The sequence below is a fragment of the Ictidomys tridecemlineatus genome, chromosome 4, assembly GCF_052094955.1.
Source record: "Ictidomys tridecemlineatus isolate mIctTri1 chromosome 4, mIctTri1.hap1, whole genome shotgun sequence".
Taxonomy (NCBI): Eukaryota; Metazoa; Chordata; class Mammalia; order Rodentia; family Sciuridae; genus Ictidomys; species Ictidomys tridecemlineatus.
This window is the reverse complement of record NC_135480.1, coordinates 61,315,931-61,340,964: the sequence shown is the minus strand read 5'-3', so window position 1 is coordinate 61,340,964 and position 25,034 is coordinate 61,315,931. Positions and strand designations below refer to the sequence as shown.

The 25,034-nt window shown below is 47.7% G+C and overlaps 1 protein-coding gene and 1 long non-coding RNA gene across 11 annotated transcripts in view; one reads left to right on the top strand and one right to left on the bottom strand.

Annotated features, from left to right (window-relative positions):
• Positions 1–15,876, bottom strand: part of Atg16l2 (autophagy related 16 like 2) — a 32,079-nt gene extending 16,203 nt beyond the window's left edge. For 3 of the 9 annotated variants that reach the window (XR_013437788.1, XM_078046649.1, XM_078046650.1), the window contains exons 1-17: positions 14,785–15,850; positions 12,780–12,879; positions 11,993–12,095; positions 9,004–9,077; positions 8,475–8,726; positions 8,217–8,282; positions 7,791–7,904; positions 6,711–6,773; positions 6,030–6,138; positions 5,488–5,593; positions 4,721–4,791; positions 4,378–4,449; positions 4,144–4,264; positions 3,700–3,805; positions 2,690–2,839; positions 2,443–2,490; positions 2,239–2,340 (exon numbers count right to left, since the gene is read on the bottom strand). Coding sequence is in view for 8 of the 9 variants with exons in the window: in XM_078046649.1 (XP_077902775.1) it covers positions 2,239–2,340; positions 2,443–2,490; positions 2,690–2,839; positions 3,700–3,805; positions 4,144–4,264; positions 4,378–4,449; positions 4,721–4,791; positions 5,488–5,593; positions 6,030–6,138; positions 6,711–6,773; positions 7,791–7,904; positions 8,217–8,282; positions 8,475–8,726; positions 9,004–9,077; positions 11,993–12,095; positions 12,780–12,879; positions 14,785–15,091 (1,964 nt within the window). In the remaining variant the exon portion in view is untranslated. Of the gene's footprint in view, positions 1–1,727; positions 1,984–2,238; positions 2,341–2,442; positions 2,491–2,689; positions 2,840–3,229; positions 3,806–4,143; positions 4,265–4,377; positions 4,450–4,720; positions 4,792–5,487; positions 5,594–6,029; positions 6,139–6,710; positions 6,774–7,790; positions 7,905–8,216; positions 8,283–8,474; positions 8,727–9,003; positions 9,078–11,992; positions 12,096–12,779; positions 12,880–14,784 lie in introns of those variants that run through there. The other 6 variants (XM_021725072.3, XM_078046654.1, XM_078046652.1 and 3 more) reach the window with 6 other exon arrangements.
• Positions 8,723–10,877, top strand: LOC144377131 (uncharacterized). 2 transcript variants are annotated; one of them, XR_013437793.1, is made up of 3 exons: positions 8,723–9,068; positions 9,989–10,095; positions 10,216–10,877. It is a non-coding gene; the product is annotated as an uncharacterized LOC144377131 (long non-coding RNA). The 2 variants fall into 2 exon arrangements; XR_013437792.1 differs by having other exon boundaries at positions 9,989–10,877.
• Positions 15,877–25,034: the final 9,158 nt, after the last annotated feature.

Sequence of the window (25,034 nt, the reverse complement as noted above, 5' to 3'; positions counted from 1 at the left end):
AGATGCAAGGAGGGAGCCCAGCTAGACACAAAGCTGGAATCACCCCCACTCTGGTAGTGATGGCAGTTGTGGTGGCTGAAGTGGGTAGGGGGCACGGTGCATCACTGCCCAGGGAGCCTAAAGTCTGACATTTGTATGATGAATGCAGTCACAATGCAGGTGTGTGCAAGTGTGATCTTGACTCAACCTCTGACCCTCATCTTTTCTCATCTGTAAAATAGGTGATAACCATATCACAAGCTGATTGAGAGGAACAAATGAAATTACAGGAAGTACACTGGAGGCTGACACGTTAAGTTCTTAGTAATGGTGGCCACTGGGACATCATTGGTTTTTTCAGCCATCAGTCTCTGGGGGGAGGCTGGTGAAAGGACTCCTCAGAGACCAGACAGCTGGTGACCCCTGCTGGCCACTAGGGACCAGAGCAGTAGGGCTGGGGAAGGGGTGAAGGGAGCCAGATTATTGAACTCACAGAGTGCCTGCATAGGAGAACTTAATGACTTCATAAACATTCCCTGAGGTTTCTCTGAGCCAGGCCTGATCCCAGGGAACATTCTGTTCCCATCCTGGCCTCTTTCAAGAGCTCCATGGCTTATAATGGAGGGAGGCTGATAACAAACAAGAAAGGGTAGGACCAAGCCTGGTAGATGAGCAAAGGGCTGTCAGTGGGGGAATCCTGAAGGACGAATTTTAATTGTGGGCTGGGAGGGACAAGAACATTCTGGATAGAGAAAAGCACATGCAAGTCACATTCAGAATAGCAAGGGAATGAAGATGCAGGCCAACAGGGTGGCTTCCAAAGGCTTAGATTTCAAGCTGAGGGGTTCTTCTGAAGGCAGCAGGGAAAATTCAAAGGGTTGGCAACTTAGAAAGTCACTGGCTCTGGCAAGTAGGGGACTGGGAGGAGACAGTGAATCTAAGGTGGCCTGTAGTGGCAGCAGGGATGGAGAGAAGCATGAAGCACAGCAGCCTCAGGATCTGGTACTATGAGGGGCAGAGGTCACATGCACAGATGACAGGAGGCAGCTGGGTATGGCATCCAGAGTTCAGGACTGCCGTGCCAGGAGAAGTAGGCAATCTGGGAGCAATGAGAGTAGATTTTGCCATTTGGTCAATACCTTTCTGTCTTCGCTGACCTGTGCCAAACCCTAGGCTACAGAAAGAAGTGGGGTGCTGGGTTCTGCCCTGTGAGTTCAGCCTGGACTGAGGCATATTGTGGGGGTGAAATTTGATGCCAAGGTAAATGAAGGCCCAGGCTTAAGCTGCCCTCCTCTACCTGGGCCCTGCCTCTGGGAGGAAAGGGGGCCAGTGTAAAGGCTTGCCCAGTGTACCAAATACTTTGATATCACTCTTGTTTGTTAGGACCCTTTCCACCAGGACCCCATGGGCTGCTTGCTCCCTTTCCAGCCCACTGTGTTGGTTTGGCCTCAGGGCCAGGTTGGACCCAAGGCTACATTTCCATGGCTCTAAAAGGCACTGATTTGGGCTATCCTGAGCCGTTCTTCATGCTGTTTGCATGATTAAGCTAGGCAACCTGTGTCCCTGGGCAGAGGCTGGGCTGGCTCTGCCAAAACTGCTCTATGCAGGAGGAGGAGGAGACCAAACCAGATTTCCCTGAGCCCCCAGCCCAGGTCTCCCTGTACCCCAGAAATGCTGCAAAGACGCAAACAGACAATTTTGTTAGTCACCCTTCCCCCAACTTTAAGAAGGAAAAGTGAGGAGATACATAATTTAAAAAGACTTTTTAAACAAGAACACTGTTTTTAAACAAACAGGCCAAGTCTTTCTGGGCCTTCGTCCCCATTAAATTTGGAGGCTACCCCCATCCTGTGGGCTCTGGAGCCCTGTGAAGCGGAGGGAAGCTGTTCTCCAGCCCAGGCTGAGGGGGCGTAGTCCTAGCGCCAGAGCACAACCTTCCTGCCCTGGTCCACGCTCACCACGTGGCTCCCGGAGCAGCACCAGGCCACAGCGTTGATAGCAGCACTAAGGAGAGGGAGAGTAGGGTTCAAGGGGCAGCAGGAGCCAGGTCTGCAGCCTGGCTCTGCCCCCCAGTATTGGACCTAGATAGTTTGAGGCCCTCTGTGAGCCCATTTCCTCATCTGCAAGTGGGTAAAACACATGTGGAAGGATACCTGGGTGCTGTGAAGGGCTGGGGAGGGTGAAGGTTTGGAGACAGGGGCTGAGAGATGTTAGAACCTGGTGTCAGGCAGGACTAGTAGGAGGGTAGTGTCTGCTCACCAGTGAGGGCCCTGAAGGCTGCTCTCCAGTTTCCCAGTGTCAACATCCCAGATGTAAAGGACTCCATTCGAGGAGCCTGCCAGTGCATAGCTTCTGTCAGGGCTGCAGTGGCCACAGCAGAACAAGAGAAAGGGACTCAGTTAAGGACACACACAAGGACCAGGTGGGGTGTACTCGAGGATGGGCAAGCTCTCACAGACACACCTGAACACAGCTTTGGTCCAGTCAGAACCACATTTGAAGCCATCAGCCCTAAAGACAAACAGGGCTGGGGTCAGAATGGAGATCACTGCCAGTCCTGTCCCCAACCAGGGGCTTTGAGAGCCCCATCTCTATAAGGTGTCAGGTACCTCAGCAGGTCCTGGTCAAGAAAGGCAGAGAACTTTTACAGGAAAAGAGAAACACAGCTGCCCCAATAAAGGCCACAGGGTCAACAGGCAGAGTCTAGTACCTGAACACCTGGCGGATATTGCTGACCCGGAGGTCGATGACCTTGAGTGTGTTATCTCTGGAGCAGATGAGCAGGTGCAGCTGGTCATGGCTGAGGCTCAGGGAGGTGACCCGGCCCTGCACAGGAATGACCTGGGTGCAGCGGGGACCCCTGAGGAGAGAGGGGTAAGGAACAGTCCCCCAAGCCATTCCTGAAAAGAAGGGACTAGGTATGGTCCCCTTCCTAACCAACAAAGTCCAGAGGCAGGTCTCTCCAGTAACTAATCTCCCTTATCCCTACACCCAGCTCCCTCCACTGAGGAACTTGGTCAGATTTTGATTTGAGAAGGAGCCCTTGAAACCCTTGGATCACTAAAATAAACATTGGAAGAAAAGCAATGAAAAGTCTGTCTTGAAACAACTTGAGAGAAGGAAGGGCTTCAAAGGGCAGTCCCTGCACACCAGCAAGACCAGCCTGCATGGGCCCTGCACTGGCTCCAGCTCTGCATTTGTAAACCATTCACCCAATGCTGGGCTCTTCTGTTCAAAAAACAACTAAAAACATTTTTTGGTTTTTTTATTGAAGCGTGGTAGCCAGGCATGGAGGCACATACCTAGACCTGCAGCTGCACAGGAGCCTGTGGCAGGAAGATTCCAGCCTGGGCAACTTAGCAAGGCTCAGTCTCAAAATAAAAGTAAGAAGGGTTGGGGATGTAGCTCAGTGGTAGTGAACCACTGGGTCCAATCTCTGGCACCAGAAAAAAAGTAGAAATAAAATGGAAAAAGTTGTTTGTCCATCTTGGTTGTAAAGCCCAGGCAGTCAGTACTGGACTGAGAAGTCACAAGGAAAATGGCACAGCTTCCCAGGAGCGCTATGCCTCAAGGAGCTGTGCCCAACAGAGGATACCAGCTGGTGGTGCCAGCCCCATAGCTTCACTCCCCCAAGGAACCACCATGACCCTTCCTGCCAAGGAGCAAGAACTCCAGCACTCTGACCCCAGGTCCACCAGCCACCCACAGTCTGCCTGTCACCTGCTATCCCAGAACCGGATCTTCTGGTCATTGTGGCCACTAATGATGATGTGGTCCCCGCACACCACGTCGTTACAATAGGAAAGGACATTGATAGTTCTGGAACCTAGGGACCAAGGGGTAGAGCCCAGGGTCTCAGAGGGTTGTCAGGAGCTAGCACAGTAGACACGTAGAGATGCTGAGGTCCAAAAGGGGCAGTGTTCTCCCAAGACTAGAACCCAGATCTTCCCAGCCCAGGTCAGTCCACCTCTTCTTCATCTACCCAAAGCTTAAAGACATGAAGAAATCAGATAGGGAACACCAATGGGGCACAGAGAAGGATGACCTTGGAAGGTTTCACCCAAAATGTCTTTGAATCCCAGAGCCACTCCCAGAAAGCAGGGTAGGTTCCCTTGTATCTGAGGGAAGGGGGGGATGGGAGGTGGAGTTGGAGCTGAGCCTCACAGTAGGCACGGCCAAGGTCCCACTCCTTCACTGTCCGGTCTCTGCTCCCAGTCACCGCCTGGTGTCTTGTTAGCTTGAATTTGGCAGCTGTCACCTTGTCCTTGTGTCCAGACAGTGTTTCCTGCCCCCATACCAAGTCTGGATCAAAGGCATGGCCAAGACCCCATAATAGCACCTCCCTCATCCTGAAAAAGGACCCTTGACCCTTAGGCTGCCTTCCCAGTCAGGTCTCACCTTGGACCGTGCCTCTCCCACCTTCCAGAGCTGGGCAGCCTGATTGTAAGTAGCTGCCAAAACCTGGGAGCCCTGGAGAGATGGGGAGTGTTAGAGGTCTGAGTCTAGGCCTGGCCAAAGGCAGCATCTTTCAGTCCAGAGAATTATGGTAGGGGTGGCCTTAAAGGTTCCCATGGCCCAAGTCATCAAGGAAGACAAAGGAGCCTCAGGCCAGCAGGAGTGGTATATGCAAGAGCCCAAGGACCCAGCTTTTGGATACTGTTACTGATGGGAGTCTCTGCCCACTGATAGAGTCTGGGGTGTGGGGGGATAATCCCATGCTACTGGGGCAAAGTCCCCTCACCGAGGGGTCGAAGTCCACACTGGTGATGCTGCCACCAGCTCCCTCAAGGGTCTGGTTGGCCTCCAGACGACCTGGAAGGGCAGGGCAGGGGGAGAGCAGGGAAAGGAACAGGTGAAATGAGGTCACTCACAAAATAGAGGAACTGGAACCCAGAGTGGGAACAGGAGTCTCTCTTAAGTTAGAGCACAGAATCACCAAGTACAGTTACAGCCTGGACTGCAGGGGCCTCAGGGGGAAGCTAGGCATTTCCCAGATAGGGCTAGAGAAAACCAGAGAGAAGGGACTGTCCATAGGTCACACAGCAAGCCAGGCCAGACCAGCTGGAGATTTGCCTCCTCTAGGAAGCCTCCAGGGGTTGGCTCTGAGTCCCTAACCCAGTTGTAGAGCACAGAGCTTAGCACAAGATGGACAGTCAATGTTTGTCTCCTGACTTCTGGCAGGTGGAGTGATACCAAAAGAGGTGATGGCCTGGTGAACCCAAGGACTTGTTCCTCAAAGTCTGTCGTTGTAAGACTGATAAGGGACCTCCCCCTCCCCCAACAGAGGCCCATCTGCACTCAGCCCTCCCCATCTTGCAGGCCTAGGGGTTCTTCCCTTCCTTGGAGAGGCATCTTCAGAGTCCTGCTCCTGCCGAGGGGTTCTCTAGCTATTGCTCACAGGAATGTTCCAGGTAGAGGCAAACACAAAGAGGCCCACCCAGGAGCAAGCTGAGAGTAGATCTTTAGAGAAAGTACTGGGTTGGGCTGCAGGGAGGGGTGGGTCCTTACCTCCTACCACATTCCAGAGGTGGATAAGACAGTCAGCCCCACCAGTGGCCAGGAGACTGCTGTTAGGGCCAAAACATACAGCATTGACCTCAGATAGGTGGGCATCCTGTGAGGAAAGGGGAGGTTGGTGACCCGGGCCTTCCCCACATATGCTTGTTTGTGCCCCCTCACAGGCTCACTCTCAATGTGCCTGTGCACACATACAGCCTGCTGCTGGCTTGGTATCCACACCCCAGGTCTCTGCCCAAATCCTGAGTTTCAAACTTAGCCCCAGCAAATATCTTCATTTCTGCCTGGTCCCCTGAAGCAGCCTCCCAACTCTGCCTCCCAACACTCTCATTGGGCCACCTACTCTCTCAGCCTCCCATCTCCCTTTCCAGTCTATGCCCCCATTGTAAAGAGCCTGAGCAGTTCCCACCATGGCCTGTGGAGACAAACTCCTGCTGGTCCTGGGAGTCTTGCTTGCCTGGCCTGCTCGGGACACCCCTAGTGCCTGCACTCCCATATCGGCCCCCACACATGTGGCCCAGTTCCTCCCTTACCAGGACATCTTGAGCCCAAGTAGGAAGTCGGGCAGCCACACACACAGGGATGCTCTGGTATCGCTGCTCAGGGGCACCCCCAATTGAGTGACCTCTCCTCTTCTTGAAACTGCAGGGGTAGAGTCAGGAGGATGTTCACCAAGGCCTTCTGATGTGGGGGCTTCAAAGGCAGCAGCAACAGGAAACAGACATGGCAGTAGCAGAATATGGCCCCAGGATCCAACCAGCCCGTTCCCCAACCCAGGATAGAGTGGAGAATACACAGGAAAGCACAGAACAAGGGCAGGATTGGTGGTTGCAGGGAAACTTCAGGGCTAACGGTTAGTATTGGCCTTGCCACTGCTTGGCTTTGTGACTGAATGAGTTCTTACATTTCTGAGCCTTAGTTTCCCAATTGAGTGAGAGTTCCCATTTGGCCTCAGGCTGGAACTCTTGGTCCCCTGTGAGGACCTTGGATAAGGACAGATTCCTTATGAGCCTGGAAGATAGCTGAGTAGGAGTTAAAAATGAGGTCATACACCTGGCTCCTGCCTCTGGGGACCAAAAGAGATACACACAGACAGTGGGCACCATATGGATGAACAGACGAGGCACATACAGAGACCAAGCCTGGGCTCCAGAAGCCTGACATGAGACTCCAACAGGCCCAACCCCTTCACATACACAAATACACACACTTACTCTAGCAGCCCCTTCACCACATCCACACAGTGGGACAGAGTCAGAGAGGTGGCTGAGGCAGACCTGGAGCAGAACCGAGAACCATGTGCTAAGGGACTGGCTGGTAGGTGTGCAGACAGCAATCATTCATCCCTATACTTTGCTGGAGATCTGAAGACTTATAACCTCTAGAGCCTAGAACAAGAACTTGACTCCTTGAAGATCAGGAGGGTTGTAATCCAGACCAACCCAGGAAAGTGTAGGCAGGGAGGGACTTGACAATGGAAGTCTCTACCATGATGGTAAGAACTACCAACCCCCCCACCCTCGGCAAATGCTCACAAACAAAAGCTCCTGGGAGGCTGAGCTAGGGCATATGGGAGTGGGCAGATGAAGTGGCCTCAGGCTGGGACAAGGCTGGGGGCAGTGAGGAGGGGAAACCTAAGCTTGTTGAGTAATCTCAGAAATGCCCAACTGTACTGGGATGTCTCAGCCCACCAGGGCTGCCAAGAACTTTGGAGACCAGTGTCTCAAGCCCCTCCCCAAGGTTCCTTCACTATCCCAGGACCTAGACACCAGGGACCTACAAGAAAAGACTGAGGAGAAGAGCCTTCAGGCTGGGAAACGGAGCCAGGAGAGAGCAGCCTCAATGACAAGTAAATCAAGACTTGGGGGCACTGAGAGTGTGAGCAAACATCTACATATGTTCTTATGTTCATACACACTAAGGTATTCGCAGCCAAGCTCCTGTATACATATGTCCATGTCCCTTGTGTATACCTACCCATGCACACACCTGTGTTTACATACATACATGCCTAGGACAGATGAGCCCTGGGCCTTGCCCACAGTTCCCTCCTCATGACACCCCTTCACAAGCCTTAAACCCCACCCCAGAGCTCTGGTCCTAGGAAGAAGAGAAAGCAGTGCATGTTCAGTGAAAATGACCCCAACTACCCCAAGCACTGTAGGTCAGACCAGTCCTGGGCTGTACCCCAGCTTCTCCCCAAACTCCTAGCCCCAACCCACCAGCTGGCCCCAAGGTCCTAGAAGAAGACAATGGCAGCCTCAGAATTCTGAGACAGCCAACTGGGTCCTCACCTGAAAGGCCTTTTCCACTTCCCACAAGCCTCACTCTCCAGGGACTCAGGCTTAATAGCCAGAGCCAGAGTCTCTGTCTGCTCTCTGATCCCATCATGTAGAGTGTGTGGAATCCTGGGAGAGAGGAATAAAGCTCAAGAAGGCCAAAGCAACAAGCCAGCCCCTCCCTGCCCAAGCACTGATTACGGTGAAGATGTGAATTCCGGGCGGGGAGGGGTCCAAGTGGGAGGGAGGATGGCGGTGGGCACATGAACTTGCTCCTACGATCACACAGCTCTGCAAGGATCCAGTGGACCCTGGATTGCTGCTGTGTCCACAGGCAATCAGGTGTACCGGTGTGGGGGGGGTGGGTTAGATGGAAAAATAGGCAGACAGTCGGGCAGCTACAGAGTACAGGAGTCAGATCCGGTCCCTCCTCACTCTTACTCGCTGATGCTCACAGTCCGTTTGGCAGCCTTCTTTAGTTCCTGGGATACCCGCGCCTGATTGGCCCTAGTGGGGAAAAAAGCATCCTAGGAGCCAGAAGATTCCAAGGTGGGGTACCAAACGCCCCTGCCTTCAGGTTCCAGCCTGACTTAGTACATTCTCCCCAGGGGGCAGTCCCCATCGCTGCCTTTCAGGCAAGGGCGAGGCCAGACTCTGAGGAGGCTAGCCACAGAACAGGTTGGGGCCCAGCCCTCCTACCGCTCTCGGCGCTCGTTGCGCAAGTTGCACTCGGCTGCTGCGCGCTCCTTGCGTTGCAAGAGCTGCTCCAGCAGATCGCGCGCCTCCTCCTGGAGCGTGCGCAGTGCCACCTCTTGGTGCCCAGTGTGCACGCGCAGCGCCTCGTAGGCCTTCCGCTGCGCCGCATTCTGCTTCCGTAGCTCCTCTACCAAGCTGACCTGCTGCGCCCTCGCCTCCCGCAGCTGCGCCACGCGGGCCTCCACAGCCGCCAGCCTGGAGGACCGGAAGCGCAGGCAGTGCATCCCAAAACGCTTCCATCACCGCCCAGGGGGGACCCGCCTAAGACCCCAGAGACCCCAGAGAGATGTACCCATGGCCGCCAGGTGGTTAAGCCACGTCCCCAGCCAAGCCTTCGCCCTCAGAGCCGTGCAGTTCGCATCAACCAAACACAAGCCAGGGGTCTTTGGTGGTCATGGGGAAAGCTGTTGGGGCCACGCAATAACCCTGGGGCAGAGGAGGGCGCAGTCCCTTTCACCCTACCGGTACTCACCTGCTTTGCCGCTCCTCCAGCTCCGACTGCAGGGCATCCAAGGCTGCACTCTTCTTCACCACCTGGTAGGCCATCTGTGGGGGCGGACAGGTGGTCTTGGGCACCTCTGGAGGGCTCACACCAGGCCTTACGCCCCTCTCAGGCAGGTGAGGCTGGAGGGACAGAGCCTGCCACCACCTTCCACGGCCCCTTCCCAACAAGGCTCAGATGAGTTTAGGATCATGCATAAGGATGCAACAGAGGCTCTAGGCTCAGAAGTCTGACTCCTGTGCTGTGCCACTTATTTTCTCTGTGACCTTAGGGGTGTAGAGACCCTTGGAAAGTGAATCTCCTTAGCAAGCTTCGTTTTCCTCATCTGCAAAATGGGAATGATAGTGCCTACCTCCATAGGGTTGAAGGAATGCTGAATGAGGCAGGGGTACAGATGAGATGACCCTCACCCTACCTCCACAGAGCAACCCAGAACTATTATGAAGAAAAATATTTAAAATAATAGCAGATGGTTATCTAGCATTTACACGTGCCATGCTTTATTCTGAGCACTCTACACATATTAACTCTTTTAATCCCCATAATAACACCATATAGTAAACCCACCAGCCTCATTTTACAAATGAGAACATTGCTACAGAGAAGTTAAATGCCTTGTCCAAAGTCACACAGCTAAGTGACAGTTGATATTTGAACTCAAGCTACCTAACTACATCATGCTACAAGTAAAGTGTTGCTCTACAGGGAGGGTTCAAGGGATGTGAGTTCTATTCCCTGCCTCTCCAACATTTGGCTTTCTTTACAATCCCTGACCAACTGCTGGCCTGCCCAAGCACAGATCTCAGAATACAGAAGCACACAAGGCTAAGAACAGGAATGGACTGTGAGAGTACTGAACCCAGACTGAGTCCTGGAGCTGCCCTGACAGCCCGGAAGTAGGGTAAGAATCATTACATATTTACCCCTGCCTCACTCCACATTCCTTCAACCCCAGAGCCAAGAGATGGGCCAGCCATGAAGATGAAATTTGGTTCCCTTCTTTCAATGCTGAGGAGTCAGTGAGAAAAACAGTTCCAAGGCAAGGCAGTGCCCACCAGTGTGGTAAGAGGAAAATGAGGGCCAGACTCTGAGCACCTCTGGCCCAGCAAATAATCACAAGGAAGGGACGGGGTGGAGGGGTACTCTTATTGCTAACATCTGTTCCTGGTACTTTCTCACAAGGGCTTGGTAAGGATGGACTGAGGTGCGAGACTGAGGCTGTCTACCTGCACTGATATAACTCCCTGTGTGAAGGACTGTGAAGACCCCCTGCACATGCAGACAGGGCCCCTACTTTCATAGCTGGTCCAATTTACAATATTTATAATCCTTCTCACCACTGAGCAACCATTGCCATTCTCGTCACCTATCACTTGCTTTCATTTCTGTTGTGTTATACCACTCAATATTTTTTTATTGGTACTTGTCAAAATTCAAATGATAGAGGTGGAAAACAGATGAGTGGTTACCAGTGGTTAGGGGTGTTTGGGGAAAGGTGAGTGTGACTAAAAAGGGATAGCAAGAAGGATGTCTGGTGGTGATGAAACTGTGCTGTATCCTGATGAATACAAATCTACAAATTGTGATGGCATGTCACACCATTATCAAGTTGCAATCACAGCTCTGGGGGAGAGGCTCTCAATTTGTCTGTAACCCCTTCCCACATTTGTGTTGGGCAGGTGACTTGGCTTACTGTAACTGGACACATGTTTACTGGCCCAGCACACTCTCCTCCCTTGAAAACTCCACAGGGCCAGGTCTGTTCACAGCTGCACTCCCTGTTCCTTGGACATAGCGACTGTCAATAAATATTTGTTGAAAGAATGAAGAAATCACAAAAAGTGGATTTGTGTGGGTGGAGTTTCAAATCTAGATTCCACCTCTCTAAGTCTCAGTTTCCCCCTCTGTACCTACAATGTAGAGGATTAACTAAGCTAATGCTTGCCTAGTGCTAAGTGCTATATTATGGAAAAGATGGTGATTTCATTTATTTTACTTATTTATTTATTTTTTATTTGTGGCCCTAAGAATTGAACCCAGGAGTACTCTACCACTGAGCTACATCCCCAGCTCTTTTTATTTATTTATTTTGAGATAGAGTCTTATAAATTTCCTAGGCTGGCCTCGAGCTCACAATCCCCCTGCCTCAACCTCCTGAATCACTGGGATTACAGGGTGCACCATCACCCCCAGCTGGAGATGATTTTAGATGTGATGTCTCAGCTGAGCAAGAGTCCAGTGTGCAGAAAAGAAGGCTGGGTAGAGTCAGGTCCAAGAGTCAGAAGAGAAAAAGAAAGAGAAAATCCCTGTGGCCATGGGAGCCAATGAGCACACCCAAATGAACACCCACATTTAAAGGGAGGAAGAAAAGGAGCCAGAGAAGGAACTCAGAAGTAAAATCTACAGATATAAGAAGAAAATCAGAGGAAATAAGTAGGGTACAACAGAAGCCAAGGGATGCCGTTGCAGGGGACAGACAGGGCAGTAATGCTAGGTGGAAGTGCCAAGTCCTGCCTACAGACTACATTAATCTTGGTTGTTTGTCTGCAAGTATATATTAACCATCACCTGATGCTGGGCCCTGGGGTTGCCTGGACAAGGGGTGAAGAGTAGGCACGTGAGTGGGGGAATAAGCAGAGTAGGCTAAACCATCTATAAGGGGGAACAGGCTGCCAGGCCCCTACACAAGCATCCACTTCCCTGAAGTCTTGTCTCACTCTTTCCAGCCGATGTCGGAACCCTCTTCATCCAGGGCTTGCAAGGGGCACTCTGACACCCTTCCCAGCTTCATTTCCAGGCCTCATATACTAGGGCTCACTCAGTGCTTGCAGCACTGGACTTTAAGGGATGCAGCAAACACAGGAAGTTCTGCTCACTTCCTGGTTCCCTTGACAGTATCTCCCTGCCCCAAAGTCCTAGATCCTGGCCCTGCCCCATTCTTGATCCTTTCCCAGCTTACCTCACCACAGTCCAGGCGGAGCCCCTCCTCCTCCTCCTTCTGCCACTTCACCCTCAGAGTATCTTGTGGTGAGCTTTGGTCTGAGTCAGGCCCTGACTCCTCCCTGCCAACCAACCAGAGAGTGGTACTTATGTCCCCTCCATTCACCCCAATGCTCAAAGGCTCCCAGTGTCCCATGAAAAGCCTGAAACAAGAGCCGTTAACTTTTTCTTGAGGAAAATGGAAGCCTGAAAGCCACTCAAGGAAAAAGCAAGGATTGAAGAGCAGTCAGTGGTGGAGTGCTTGTCTAGCATAGGAGAGGCCCTGGGTTCCATCCCCAGCACCACAAAAAGGAAAAAAAGGAAAGAGCAAATCTCAGAAATGAGCTTTCATGAGTCCTGTGCTCTGGCCTTGTGTTTCCTTGCCAAGGACCTTCCTCAAAAAACACCTGCTAACTCTGGCCCCAACCCATTCCTTGATCTAGTCTTCACTCTCTTTCTCTTTGGAATAGGGAGCAAGATCCTTTCTGTAGGCATCAGGTAAGGAACAGGGAGATGGAAAAAGGCTAAGGGGGAAAGACAGGAGTGCAGGGTTAGGAGGGGAAAGGGATAGGAAAAATGCAGAGAAAGAAGGAGAAAGGAGATTTTAAAGCAGCTGGCCTGGGAGAGGGCCTGCCTCTCCAGATCCACCCCTGAGTAGCAGCTAGGAGCCACTGAAGTGCTGGGAGAGTATGACCCAGCATGGGGGCTGGGTGGCAGGAGGGACTAGAAACAGGCAGCCTATTATGATCACTGATACATACACTTACCAGAAGCTCTGATGGGTGGCAGAAGTAACATCATTTGGCTTCATATGAAGCTTCTCTGAGAACTTGGCCAACAGCTCAGCTTTTTCTAGGAGATGATTATCTGGGGGAGCAAGAGGGTGAGTTGGGGCAGAGATAGACACCTTCCAGCCAACCCCTGGCATACAAGTTACCTATGGCTAGAAAGGCTACAGGAGTCCAGGGATGCTGGAAATGAGGAAGCTACTTGTGGATGGGTTGTGCCCCTTGCCTGAGAGTTGTTTGTGCATCTCTACAGGACCTTTAGTGCTGGCATAGACCACCATGTCACCCAGGAGAAGACCTGTTCTCCCAGGGACAGAAGGACCCCTACTGCTGGCAACAGGATGGCTGGGTCCTGCCTGATGAGGGTCCTGAAGGATGCAAGGGGCCTAGGATTGATTCACCTCTGCCCCAGACAGGGCTGGCTCCAGAGCATGATGAAACAAAAAGCTGTACTAGCCTATGACCTTTAGCAAGTCACTTCCCCTTTAAGGGCTCTAACTTCACACTAAAGTAATCCTAACTTCCCCAGAGTTGGTGCAAGTTCCCCCAGGTCAAAATAGAAAGTCCTTGAGCAATTATCCAACAGATCTTCTTAGGTTAGGTGGTTAGACCCTGGATTACACACACCCACCACCATCCACGATAACTTCCTCTTTTCAGTTCCGGAGCAGGCTGGGGGGTGGTAAGCCCAGGCCTAGCTTCTCAGCAACCTTCCCTCACCCAGTGCCCTGCTTGTCACCTTGACCGAGGTCGCTGGATTTAGTCTAGTTCTCATACAAAACCCCACCTCAGCTGTAGTAAAGGCACAGCACTAGTCCCCAGCAAATCTTAAAAAGGTTCCATTATGCCTAATTTACATAGAATAAATCTGAGGCTTAGGGACATGAACTACCCAAGACCACAGAGATAACAGGAATTTCAGTCTTTCTGATTTCAGCCTTCTGGGTTGCTCCAGACCCTTAGATTTGGAAGTCCCAAAAAGGGACTGTGGGTGACTCTTTCCTCAAACTGGGAGGTTCCCCTGTCTATCCGAGCCCTTAAGTGAGGCTGCCTGGAAGTAGGGGAGAGCCTCAGGACCATCAAGAAAAAGGCCCAGCACCTGGAAGATTGCAGAGTGATTTCCCACGATAAGAAACAGATTGGGTCTTGGAGACTTACCAAGATTAGCTCCAGTGAGATTAGCAGCAGGGATTGTGGCCAACCCCAAACTTTTCTCACTAGTTCCAGGGCAGGCTGGAACTAGTGAAAAAAACTAAAACTTCCAACCCCAAACATACAATCTCAGGTGACCAATGGTCCTACACACAGATCCACTCTAGTTCATCCCATCCTGAACTGCCCCACCCCTACCCCCAACACACACTCCAGCTGCCCAGAAAGCTCCAAAAGAATCTGACTTCCCAGCTCCCTTAGAAATCCTGCGACCCCTGCTTCTCCCTCAGGCTGGGGTGTGCTGAGCACAGAGAAGCTTCATGTGTCCCAATCATCTATAGGCGGCAGCAAAGCCCAGATTCAGAGTTTTCTCCTTAGAGATTAAGAGTTTCACTGTTACCCTAGATCCATCAACAAGCGGCTGCTCTGGATAGTCCAGCCTTCCTTCACTGGGTTAGAGACTAAATGGTCTGATCTGGTCCTGGGGACCATCTGACAGCGAGAAAAGCACAAGAGACCTGGCAAAAACAATACTCAGGGGCAAACGTTCTAGGAAACCCAGCTCGTGGGGGTTGAGCCGAGCCTTGAGGGGGTATCAACAAGGATCTCTCCGCCCAAGAGAGTTCTAAGCAGAGCCTGGATTGGAAGGGACGGGAATCCTGGCCATTCAGAAGTGGGGCGTGGCAGACAGGTTCAAGTCAAAAGGCCTCCCTCGGAAGCCAGAAGGCGCTGAAGCACTTGGGTCACGGCTTGAACAGCCAAACCCTCTTCCCAGGCCGGGAGCCCAGCCTCCTCAATGGCCATTTTCTAAGATGCCCAAGGGCACACTCACAGGCCGGCACCAGCTCCAGGAAAAGTGCCTTCTGCGTGCGGTCCCGCTGCTGTAGCTGCCGCACAATGTGGCACTTCCAACCCGAGGTGGGGTCAAAGGATGCTTCGGGCCCTGCCATAGCCCAGTCTCCAGCCAGTGCACCGGGCGCCGCGCTCGGTAGCAGGCGCGGCGGGGGCGGGGGCGGGGGGCGGGGCCTCTTGGGGACTCCGGGATTCGGGGTCTGGCGGTGGCGGGGAATCCCCGGGCTGTACCAAGGGCTTGATGGGGGCGGAGGAGCTGAGCGCACCCCTCGAGGAAGCTGCCGCATGTTTGCGCCGCTGGGGCCCCACTAGAAAATTTTTGCCTCACAGGGTGCTCCTCTTGCTGTCAGGGGTAATAAATTGGGACCAGAATCGAGGCCCCTGGGTCAGCTACCCCTTTGCCTGTTGGCGCGCTCCGGAGGCGGGGCCTCCAAGGCCAAGTCCAGCGTTACTTGACGCAAACGCCCGGACCAAATTCTAAAGTGAAGGATGCTTAGAGAACGAGAGTCTTTTTATTTTCTTCTGTCCCGAGGATGCTTCGGGCTTTAGGGACCCAGGCTGGTGTCACAGATGCTGTAACTCATTGCAGGGGCAGACAAGTGTTCCTGCAAGGAACGGCGCCTCGGACCAAGACTCTCCCTAGCTGGGTTACACCCGGACTCTTGGGTGTACGCAGACACAGGGCACCCACAGCATGACAGAAGCACAGAGGAGGGAGAGACAGAAGGGAAGAAATCCTTCTTTCCGGAGATGATGGCTTTTGAGTTGGGTTTGTGAGATAACCGATAAGAGTTGGCCAGAGGAGAGAAAAAAGGATTCTCGGCCGGGGGAGGAGGGGGGCGGGCAGTGCTCAGAGGTTTGACGACATAAAAATTCCCATGGGTTGAGGGCTGCTAGGTCAGGAGTCAGAACTGCCTATGGAGGGGAACAAGGTTTAGGGGCCCAGTTGGTCACAGACAGTTTAGGTCCCTAAGATTAAAGGGATGCAAGCTGGGCGCGGTGGCACAGGACTGTAATCCCAGTGATTCTGGAGGCTGAAGCAGGAGGATTCCAAGTTCAAGGCCAGCCTCAGCAATTTAGCAAGACCCTGTTTCTCTGGGGCTAGGGCTATATTTCAGTTGGTAGAGTGCTTGCCTCACATGCATAGGACCCTGGCTTCAATCCTCTGCACCATAAAAAAAAAAAAAAAAAAAAAAAGATCCTGTCTCAAACTTAGTGAGACCCTGACTCAAAAGGATTGGGGATGTAGCTCAGCACCCTGGGTTCAATCTACAGTACCAAAACCAAAATCAAAATAAATTAGTTAATTAAATTAAAAGGGGATGCAGCTGTTTTAATCTCGGAAACCCCCTTGATCCAAAGAACGCGAGGTTTGTTTGCTTGAGGTTTTATGGAGTAAGTGGCTGAGCTGGCCAGTAGCCCAGTATCCTGAATCAGGGTCCAAGAGTTCACTTGTTTGGGCAGCCTCTGGAGGAGTAGAGACATCTCTTGTGGGTACACTTGACAGTGTATCATGGATTTCATGGAACTGTGATAAAATTGTCTCTGGCCTATCCAGAGCTCTCAGAACACAGGCTTGGGTGAGGAATCAAAAGAGCGCTTCACTGGGCTAGCCTTACCCTGGGGAATACTGGGGAAAGCCCAGAAGGTCCTCCTCTCAGTGAAACAAAAGAGAAATTAGGCAATGTCAGGTAGCTTTCTGGGCCTTGGAGGTGATAGGTCTGTTGAAATTCTAAAGGGGATGGGTCACAGAACTTGGAAAGTAGTAAAGGCTAGTGATAATCCAGGACAGTGCTTTAAAATCACAATAAACCGGGCTCCTTGGGCTCTTGTGGCCTTTGCATATGCTGTGCCTGAACTTTGGAACAACTTCCTCTCAAGTAGTACATCTATTCATATATCACCTCCCCAGGGAAAACTATGCTGTGGTCTATGGAATTCCTCTTGGGATAAAGCCTGAGTCCCAGGTATCCTCATCCCTCCCACCAGCCCAGGTCTGGCCTGAATATTTCACATGACTATTTCTGTTGCAGGTTGGTAGTAACAATCACCAAAAGGCATGCCCAGTCAAAGGACACAGTACCTGTGGAGGCCTAGGTCAGTTAGTGAAAGTGATCAATTCATTTTAGGACTAGCTAACTCTCAGACACTTGGAAAATGCACATTGGAGGGTGTATTAGCCCAGCTATGAGGTGCAACAAGCTGTTTTTATTATTATTATTTTTTTTATAATTTTGGTACCAGGGATTGTACCCAGTGTACTTAACCACTGAGTCACATCCCCTTTTTAATTTTTTTTTTTTTTTGGTCAGGGCCTTGCTGAGTTGCTGAGGCTGGCCTTGAACTTGCAATTCTTCTACCTTGGTCTCCCAAATCACTGGGATTATAAGCAAGAGCCACCACATCTGGCTAGTTGTGTTATTTCTGAATATTATATAATAAAGAAGTGATTGGCTTCTACTGAAAATATTTTCCATCTTTAGAATATGACAGAATGTATTATAAAGTTCACTTAAAATACAGAGCTGAGGTTGTGGCTCAGTGGTAGAGTGCTTGCCTAGCATGCTCAAGGCCCAGGGTTCAATCCCCACCACTGCAAAAAATAAAATTAAAATAAAAAAATAGGGGCTGGGGTTGTGGCTCAGTGGTAGAGTGCTCATCTAGCATGTGCAAGGTGCTAGGTTTGAGCCTCAGCAGCACATAAAAATAAATAAAATAAAGGCATTGTATCCAATTACAACTAAAAAAAATTTAAAAGATAAAAAAAATACACCAAATAAAATAGAAAGAAGGAAAGAAAACCTACAGAACAGGAGAAAATATTTGCAAATAAAACGGATAAGGGCTATTATCAGGAATACATAAAGAACTCCTAAAACTCAACACAGCAACACCCAATTTAAAAAAATGAGGAAAAGATCTGAATAGATATTTTTCCAAATAGCATAAGCAGATGGCCAGTGAGCACATGTTGACATCACTAGTCATTTGGGAGATGCAAATAAAATACAACAAGATGCCACCTTACACCTACTAGGATGGATACAATAAGGGAAAAAAGGAAAAAAGTGTTAGCAAGTATGTAGAGAAAAATGGAACTCTCATGCATTGCTGGTAGAAATGTATGGTAATATGTTTCTGTGGAAAACAGTTTGGAAGTTTCTCAGAAGGGTGAACATACAAGAATCATATGATCCAGCAATTCCACTCCTAGGTATATATCCACAAGAATCAAAAGCAAGGATTTGAGCCAAGTATGGAATCCCACGCCTGTAATCCCAAGCGATTCAGGAGGCTGAGCCAGGAGGATCACAAGTTTGAGACCAGACTCAACAATTAAGCAAGAGACCCTTTCTCAAATAAAAAGGACTAAGATAAAGAAGAATGAAATTTGCTGGTAAATGGATGGAAATGGAAAACATGCTAAATTAAATAGGCCAAACTCAGAAACTCAAAGGTCAAATGTTTTCTCTCATGAAGAAGCTAAAGTAAAATAAAGGAAATGAGGAGGAAAGGATTGGATATCATAAAGATAAAGGGAAGGTCAGCAGTGTATTAGATCAAAAGGCAGAGTGGAGGGATGAGAAAAGGGAAGCAATGCCGAATGAATTTTGTGCACATATAAATATACCACAGGGAACCTCACCTTTATGTATAAGTAAAAAGAACCAATCAAACATAAATAAATAGATGAGCAAAAGGAAGTTTAACAGAGTAGAGGAAGGGGAACAGGGAAGGGGAAGGAGGATGGGAGAAAAAAAGGGGAGAGAAAAGGATGGGATGGTGAACTGAAATTGAATCCCATGCATGAGTTCATTGGGATGAACCCAATTACTATGTATAACTATAAAGTTCTAATTTAAAAATTAAAAAGAAAACTTTAAAACTATTTTAAAAATAAAAAGGGCTGAGCATGTGGCTTTCTGGTAAAGTGCCCCTGGGTTCCCTCCCCAGTAACAACAACAAAAAAAAAAGTTAATAAACCTTAAATGAAAACAGCATAGTATTGGCACCAAAATAGACTGGTAGACCAATGGTGCAGAATAGAGGACACAGAGACAAACCCACATAAATACGGTTATCTCATACTAGACAAAGGTGCCAAAAACATATTAGAGAAAGGATAACCTCTTCAACAAATGGTACTGGGAAAACTGGAAATCCATATGCAACAAAATGAAATTAAATCCCTATCTGTCGCCATATACAAAACTCAACTCAAAGTGGATCAAGGACCTAGGAATTAAACCAGAGACCCTACGTCTAATAGAGGAAAAAGTAGGCCTAATCTCTATCATGTGGGATTAGGCCCCCACTTCCTTAATAAGACTCCTATAGTGCAAGAAATAAAATCAAGAGTCAATAAATGGGATGGATTCCAACTAGAAAGCTTCTTCTCAGCAGAAGAAACAATCAGTGAGGTGAATAGAGAGCCTACAGAATGGGAACAAATTTTTACCATACACTCACTAGATAAAGCACTAATCTCTAGGTTATATAAAGAACTCAAAAACCTTATCACCAATAATAATAATAATAACAACAACAACAACAACCCAATCAGTTGGGCCAAGGAACTGAACAGATACTTCTCAGAAGATGATATACAGTCAATCAACAAATATATGAAAAAATGTTCAACATCTCTAGCAATTAGAGAAATGCAAATCAAAACTACTCTAAGATTTCATCTCACTCCAGTCAGAATGGCAGCTATTAAGAATACAGACAACAGGGCTGGGGTTGTGGCTCAGCAGTAGAGCACTTGCCTCACATGTGTGAGGCCCTGGGTTCCATCTTCAGCACCACATATAAATAAATAAATAAAAAGAAAGGCATTGTGTCCGACTACAACTAAAAAATAAATATTAAAAAAAAAAAAAAGAATACAGGGCTGGGATTGTGGCTTAGCGGTAGAGTACTCGTCTAGCACGTGCAAGGCCCTGAGTTTGATCCTCAGCACCACATAAAAATAAAATAAAGATGTTGTGTCCACCGAAAACTGAAAAATAAGTAATTAATATATATATATATATATATATATATATATATATATATATATATATATATATATATAAAAAGAAAAAGAATACAGACAACAATAAGTGTTGAAGGGGATGTGGGGAAAAAAGCACACTCATACATTGCTGGTGGGCTGCTAATTGGTGCAACCATCTGGAAAGCAGTATGGAGATTCCTTGGAAAACTTTGAATGGAACCACCATTTGACCTAGCAGCACAATTCACAATAGCTAAACTGTGGAACCAACCTAGATGCCCTTCAGTAGATGAATGGATAAAGAAACTAAGAAACTGTGGTGTATATATACACAATGGAATATTACTCATCATTAAAAGAGAATAAAATCATGGCATTTGCGGTAAATGGATGGAGTTGGAGAATATTATGCTAATTGAGGTTAGCCAATCCCAAAGAACCAAAGGCCAAATGTTTTCTCTGATATGTGGATGCTGATTCATAATGGGGGTGGAGTGGGGGATCAAGGGAAGAATGGAGGAAATTTAGATAGGGCAAACAGGAATTTGGGGAAGGGAGGAGGCATGGGGGTAGGAAAGATGGTGGAATGAGCTGGACATTATTACTCTAAGTACATATATGAAGACCAAATTGTGTGACTCCTTTGTGAACAACCACAGATATGAAAAATTGTTCTTTATATGTGTACTATGAATTGAAATGCATTCTGCTGTCATGTATAACAAATTACAATAAATAAATGAATTTAAAATTTAAAAAGTTAAAAATGACAATTTTATGTCATGTATATTTTACCACAATTTAAAAATTCTCACTCAGGGCCACTATGATAACACATACCTATACTCCCAACTACTTGGGAGGCTCAGGCTGTAGTATCATTGGAGACCAGCCTAGGCAAGAAAGCAAGAACCTCAAGGAAAAAACAAAAACAAAAGGAAAAAACAAAAACAAAAGGAAAAAACAAAAACAAAAAAACATCTCAGTGAGATAGTACACATCCGTAACCCCAGCAACTGAGGCTGAGGAGGCTGAGGCAGGAGGATCAGAAGTTTGAGGCCAGCCTGGGCAACTTAGCAAGACCCTGTCACAAAATAGAATATGAAAAGGGCTGGGAACTTAGCTAAGTGGGTTCAATCTTGAGTACCAAAAAACAACAGCAAAAACAGCTCACTCAAAAACGGAATGCAGGCCAGGCACCGTGGTACATGCCCGTAACCCTAGAAGCTCAGGAGTCTGAGGCAGGAGGATCACAAGTTCAAAGCTAGCCTCAGCAACAGTGAGACCCTGTCTCTAAATAAAATACAAAATAGGGCTGGGGATGTGGATCAGTGGTCAAGTGCCCCTGAGTTCAATCCCCGGTCTCAAAAGAAAAGAAAAGAAAGAAATGTACAATCAATTAAGTCAAAAAAGAGGCAATAGGGCTAGGGATGTGGCTGAAGCAGTAGCACGCTCACCTGGTGTGCGCAGGGCACTGGGTTCGATCCTCAGCACCACATAAAAAAAAATAAAATAAAAAAATAAAGGTATTGACAACTAAAAATAAATAAATATTTTTTTTAAAAAAAAGGAGGCAATAGGTGGAGAGAGGACTAGAGTACAACTCAGTGAGTACTTGTAGCATGTGTGAGGCTCTGGGTTGGGTCCTGAGCACTGCAAAAAAAGCAAGCAAGGACAAAAAAAAATGGAGAGAAACTACTTGCAGCATACATATAAAAGTAATAAAATCCAGAACATATAAATAACCTTTATAAATCAACTAAACAGAAACCCACTATAAAAATGAGCAGTGGAGCAGATACAATGGCATTAATCTGTACTCAACTATTTGGAAGCTGAGGAAGGAGGAATGCAAATTCAAGGCCACTCTGGGCAACTCAAAATAAAAGTCAAAAAGGACTAGGATGTAGTTCAGTGAGCCTTGATTTGTTCTCCAGAACTGGAGTGTGTGTGGGGGAGAAACAGTGATTTTTATCAGAAGAAAAACAAGTCATCCACAGAAAATAAAATTGCACATAACTAGTAAAGTATAGCTTAAAATTCAATGAAAGGCTTTGGGAGCCTTGTATCAGCTGTGGATTTTGGTTGAGCCATTAAGACAGGGAAGCTGCTTTTCTGGGAACTCCTGGATGAAATTCCCAGGATAGCAAAAGCCCAGATCATCCTGGCTCCATACCTCAGCTCAAATCCCCAGGTTCAAACAAGGCAGTCAGTTGGGAGATGGGCGGAACCTGAAAAGCACCAAAAAATGTGTTTTTCCCCCACATTCTTATCCTGTTTTTTCCACATTCTTATCCTGTTTTCTCCTTACTATCCCCCTTGGTCTGTACCGCTATAAATAAAGCAAGTCCAGATTTTTCTCTTTGTTAGGATCAGACCCATCAGGGCTATCCACCTGTCCAGCCCTTGCTTTTTAATAGATAATTCTTGTCTTTGTCTTTAATTTCTCTTTTTTTTTTGTAATTTTTTTTTTTAAGTTGCAGTTGGACACAGTACCGTTATTGCTGAGGATCGAACCCAGGGCCTCGAACATTCTAAGCGAACGCTCTACCGATGAGTCAATATCTAAGCCCCTAATCTCTTAATATTACTTTCATAGCTTTTATTTCCCAGCCGGCCCACACATCTGACAGTTACGCACTCCCTCCTCATGCAGGATGCGGGCAGAAAAAGTCATCTTTTATTCTTCAGATTGGCAAATGAAGAATTTTCTTTCTTTTTCTTTTACTTTTTTTTTTTTTAGTTGCAGATGAATACAATACCTTATATTTTATTTTTTGTGGCACTGGGGATTGAATCCAATCTGGGTGTCCTGACACTGCAAGGCACTCTACCAACTAAGCTATCTCCTCAGCCGCTATTTTATTTATTTTTGTGTGGTGCTGAGGAAGCGCTCTACCAATGAGCTACAACCTCAGCCCAATAATTTTGTTTTTCTTAAAATTAGTTGATGCAGGTATGGGAAATGGAGTCCACCATTTGTAGCTGGTCGAGTATAACCTGGTTTATTTGCTCTCTTGGGAGGGCAATTTGGCCACATCTGATAAATACACACACCTTGGATCCAGAAGTTGCAATCTAGTGCTGGACAGGATGAATGGTTACTTTATCACAATACATCCATAAAAAGGAATCCAGGAGCTTGGGCTGTGGCTCAGCGTAGAGTGCTTGACTACCACTGTGTGAGGCCCTGGTTCCTCAGCACCACATTAAAAAATAAATAAAACAAAAGAATTGTGCCCAACTATAACTAAAAAATAAATATTAAAAGAAAATAAGGAAACCAGCACAATCCAAAGGAGCTAGATCTGGGTGTCCTGACACTGGAAATATATGTCTGAGATACTTCATAATACTGCTTAAAACCCAGCAAGTTTATTTTTTGCTTCTGATATTTATGTTATGTTTCTAAATGATAATATCAAAGGTTTAGACTGCTGTTTGCAAGTAGTTTTCACAAATAATACCTTTGGGATTGGGTTGGCTTTATTCTCAGTACATGAGAACACAAATAGCATTGTAGCTGCTTTTTTATTTTCCTAGCTTTGGCTTCTCAGTGATATCTGAATGTGTTCTATATGAAGTTTGATAAGACAAATTTAAATTTCTGTAAAAAAAATTGGTAACAATCTTGGGCAGGGGCTGTGACTCAGTGGTAGTACACTTGCCTGGCATGTGTGAGGCACTGGGTTTGATTCTCAGCACTGCATATAAATAAATAAGGGTCTATCAACAACTAAAATAATACTAAAATTTTTTTTGATAACAATCTTTTTTTTTAAGAGATAGGAGAGAGAGAGAGAGAATTTTTTAATATTTATTTTTTAGTTTTCGGCGGACACAACATCTTTGTTTGTATGTGGTGCTGAGGATCGAACCCGGCCGCACGCATGCCAGGCAAGCAGGCTACCGCTTGAGCCACATCCCCAGCCCCACTGATAACAATCTTAAGGCAAATTAAGAGCTTTTTGTGTTGTTAATTAATTTCCCACCAAATATTATAAGTAATTAATGTAGAATTAAAAATGAAACAGCTTAAAAGTGTGAAATGGTTAAAAACATCTGGGGGTTGGGAAAAGTGAGTTCATCTATAGGTGTCTTCATCTATTCTGTCTTAGTCTGAGTAAAATAAATAAATAAAGTACTTTTATTTATTTATTTTGGTACCAGGGATTGAACCCAGGGATGCTTTACACTGAGCCACATCCCCAGTTCCTTTTTTTTTGGTGACACAGGGTCTCACTAAGTTGCTGAGGCTGGGGCCTTGTACCTGTTGTGAGCTTCCTGCCTCAGCCTCCCGAGTTGCTGTGATTGTAGGAGTGTGCCACCATACCTGACAATTAAAAAAACAACAACAAACAATAATTTATAAATGACTACAACAAAGGCTTATTGTTCACAGTGCTGGAGGCTGGGAAGTCCAAGTTCAAGGCACCAGTAGATTGTCTGATGAGGGCTCACTCTTTCTGCTTCAAAGATGGTGCTATTTCCTGTGGATGTTGCTCAGTGGTAGAATACTTGCCTAGCATGCTTAAGGCCAGGGGTTACATCTCCAGCACCACAAAAAGTGGGGTGGGGGAGATGGTGTTATTGTTCTGCATCTGCACTTGGTGGGAGAGGTCAGGGAGCTCCTGAAGCCCCCCTTTTAAGGGCACTAAACCCATTCAAGGGGTCAGAGCCCTCATGACTTAATCACTTCCCAAAGTCTCACCCTCTTAATACTGTCATTGGGTATTAGTTCTAGCACATGAAGTTTAAGGGGAAGTCAACAGTCCCACCCTACAAAAGCTCCTATGCCTGAGCTCCACACACATTCACCACTGACTATTACTTTAAAGGTAAACTGAAGCTACATTTCTCCTCCCACCAAGAGGAGAAACCTGTGATTTTAGCTTCATTCAATTTTGGCTAATGTGAAAAATGCTTTGAAATAGGCAACAAAGGGGAGAATGACCCCATAATATTCTAAAAGAAGCCCCATCAAAGTGTTGTGAACAAGAGGAACACGAATTTATTTAGAAGATGGGATGTGGAGCGGATGAAGTGGCAAGAGGGTCCTTCACAAGGAAGTTAAACCCTCAAATTGTAGAAGTACGTTTAGTTTCAAGAAGTGTTAGGACTGGGGATGCAGCTCAGTAGTAGAGAGCTTGCCTAGCATGCACAAGATCTTGGGTTCCATCCCCAGCACCAGCCACAGAAAAGGAAAAAAAAAAAAAAAAAAAAAAAAAAAC